The sequence below is a fragment of the Austrofundulus limnaeus genome, unplaced genomic scaffold (assembly GCF_001266775.1).
Source record: "Austrofundulus limnaeus strain Quisiro unplaced genomic scaffold, Austrofundulus_limnaeus-1.0 Scaffold176, whole genome shotgun sequence".
NCBI classification, from domain to species: domain Eukaryota; kingdom Metazoa; phylum Chordata; class Actinopteri; order Cyprinodontiformes; family Rivulidae; genus Austrofundulus; species Austrofundulus limnaeus.
In genome coordinates, this window is record NW_013952578.1 from 173,116 (window position 1) to 175,618 (window position 2,503).

Below are 2,503 nucleotides of genomic sequence, written 5' to 3' on the forward strand. Positions count from 1 at the left end.
AACACAAAGAGGGAAAAAACAAAAACAAGGGGACTTCGAGCCCCCCCTGCATTCACTACATACCCATGACACGACACCTAAGAACCACAGCATCCAAACCAATAAGTCAGGTGATGGGGCACATGACCCTCTATGAACAATAGAGCTAATCAAGCCTATTGTTAAGCAATGGCCCTCTTTTGCATGTGACTAACCTCTTTGTCCACCATGTGGAGGCAGTGCTCTTAAGGCTGAGTTCACCTGAAACTCAGTCTCTTGGACGAGAGAAAAAACATTTCACTAAAGAAGAACCATCCAGGATTCCAGAGTACCTACTTATTTTTTCTTTTTGATCAAATGAATAAAGGCTGACCTTTAACCTCCAGGATGAAGCTGACATCACGACTCTGGTTTCCATTCTGCACATGAATGGTGTAGTTTCCACTGTCCTCCTTCTTGGCACGAATTAATGTGAGAATGCTCATGTAGCTGTGAAGAGCAACAACAGAGGAACCTGCTATAATTAAACAGTAACAGAAGCTCACAGCAGCAGTAAACCCTAATCAGAGGGTTAGACAATGTGTGGGAATGTTACCCTGAAGTTGTCATTAATGGAGACTCACCTGATGTCACTGATCTGCTGCAGGCTGGTGGAGATCTCAGCAGTTACATCACCGAGAGGAACGCCATCTTTGAGCCAAGTGACATGAGCATCGGGAAAGGAGTCGATCTTTGCTCTGAACTCCCGGACATCATCCAGCTCAGTAGATTCATAATCCCCGAACTCCGGCTGGATGGACACAAATTTACTCGCTATTGGAAAAAGAGAGGTTGACAGATGATTAGCAATTACTCTCCAATAYTTTAAGACAACACAATATTTACTGTGAATGTAGAAAACACTGATTCATACCAAACACTTGGATGGCAAGTTGCTTTGTCCGACTTTCATTAGAAATAATGTCCGTAATGGAACAGGAGTAGGTTCCACTGTCTTTGGTTGTGGCTTGAGGAATTGTTAGGGTATACAGGATCTCTTGGTCTCTCTTATTTTCACGGACAGTTTTGCTGCCACGGTTGACCTGTCAAAGAAAACAGAGCATCCAGAACTTTGATACCAACTCTACTTTAAAATGTGTCAAATCCATTGTGCTTCTCAGCGTGACTTTACACCATACCAGCTTTCCAGGGTATTTCCAGTGGTCCTCCAATATGTCAGATCCTCGAGCTAGACAGTTGACAGTAATAGTGTCTCCCACCAGTAGTGTGGACTTTTTGGCTGACAGCTCAACATTCAAGGCACCTAGTAAAGAACGATTGGTACCAGTTAAATGTTACTGTCAGGCTGAAGAGACAAAAACATACTAATGAGAAAATTAAACATATTTCATTCGAGACGTCACAAACATAGGAACACACACCTATCACACCATGTACGATGTATTCACTGCTGAAGTGCTCTTCTCCTTGTATGACAGCCTTACAAACATATGTTCCTGCGGTAAAGATCCCCAAAGCACCTCTTTTACTGTCGTAAACACTTGGCACAGGCTGCTGTGTGTCAACATTCACGAGCGTCACGTGAGCTTGGGGGTTAGACACCCTACATGGTATCTCCATCTCCTCYTAGTCAGTCAGGACATGGTTTAGATAATGCCCCAGTGATGGCACAAAAGGAGTATTGGGATCTACGTTGGGACAAAAGAAGTCCATCAAACCAGAAAACAAAGTAAAATATCTAAAAGATGGAGAATGTTGTTGACTCCATACCTGGTACATAGATGTAGATGCTGCTTTCCTCTGTGTCGCCTGTGCTGTTTGCGCTGTAGAAGCATGTATAGTAGCCAGTGTGCGTTACTGTTGCACTGTCGACGGTGATGGTGGTGACAAACAGACCGCTGCTATCCTCTTGAGTTTGCTCAGGCATATCAAATGGCATATCCCATCCCAGCCGAGCCACTCCTCGACACGTCAAGCTGAACGACGTGTGAAGAGGCACCACCATCTCATCCACATCCGGCAGCAACACGGGGGCCGAGGAAGGAGGGATCATCACTCCAGCAGAAACTGGAAAATAAAGCAACATCGAGAACCTTCGATCATATCTATCTGCCATTTATCAGGCTCTATTTATCTACTGATCTCACCTCTCACTTTAATGGAAAAAGAGAACTGGGTTCTGTGAGAGCCACACACGACTGTAATGGTGTAATTTCCATTGTCTTTCTCCAGAGGATGGCGGAACATCAGAACGCTTTCATACCTGTGAGAGGGACAAACACTTTATGAGCAGTCACTTAAAGGAACATTGACATTTTGGCAAATTAGTTTTCCTGAAAGGGATCCCCGATTAGTTGTAACATTAGACTTTATTTAATAAACATACATTTTAACTGTAAGAATAACGACTGTAAAAATACTGTAGGATGTTTAGTTTTTATTATTTTTAAACTAAAAGTTCAAAAATATATTACACGGACGGGGCCATTTTATTTACATGCAAAGCATTCTGGGTAAATGATGA

General features: G+C 43.0%; 1 protein-coding gene across 1 annotated transcript in view; it reads right to left on the reverse strand.

The window, feature by feature from the left end:
• pdgfra (platelet-derived growth factor receptor, alpha polypeptide) overlaps positions 1-2,503 on the reverse strand; it is a gene marked incomplete in the record, with an annotated part of 32,011 nt that overhangs the window by 18,468 nt on the left and 11,040 nt on the right. Inside the window, 7 exon segments of the mRNA XM_014017754.1 lie at positions 353-468; positions 603-792; positions 893-1,061; positions 1,158-1,282; positions 1,401-1,667; positions 1,750-2,046; positions 2,127-2,242. Of these exon segments, the coding sequence (XP_013873208.1) occupies positions 353-468; positions 603-792; positions 893-1,061; positions 1,158-1,282; positions 1,401-1,667; positions 1,750-2,046; positions 2,127-2,242 (1,280 nt within the window).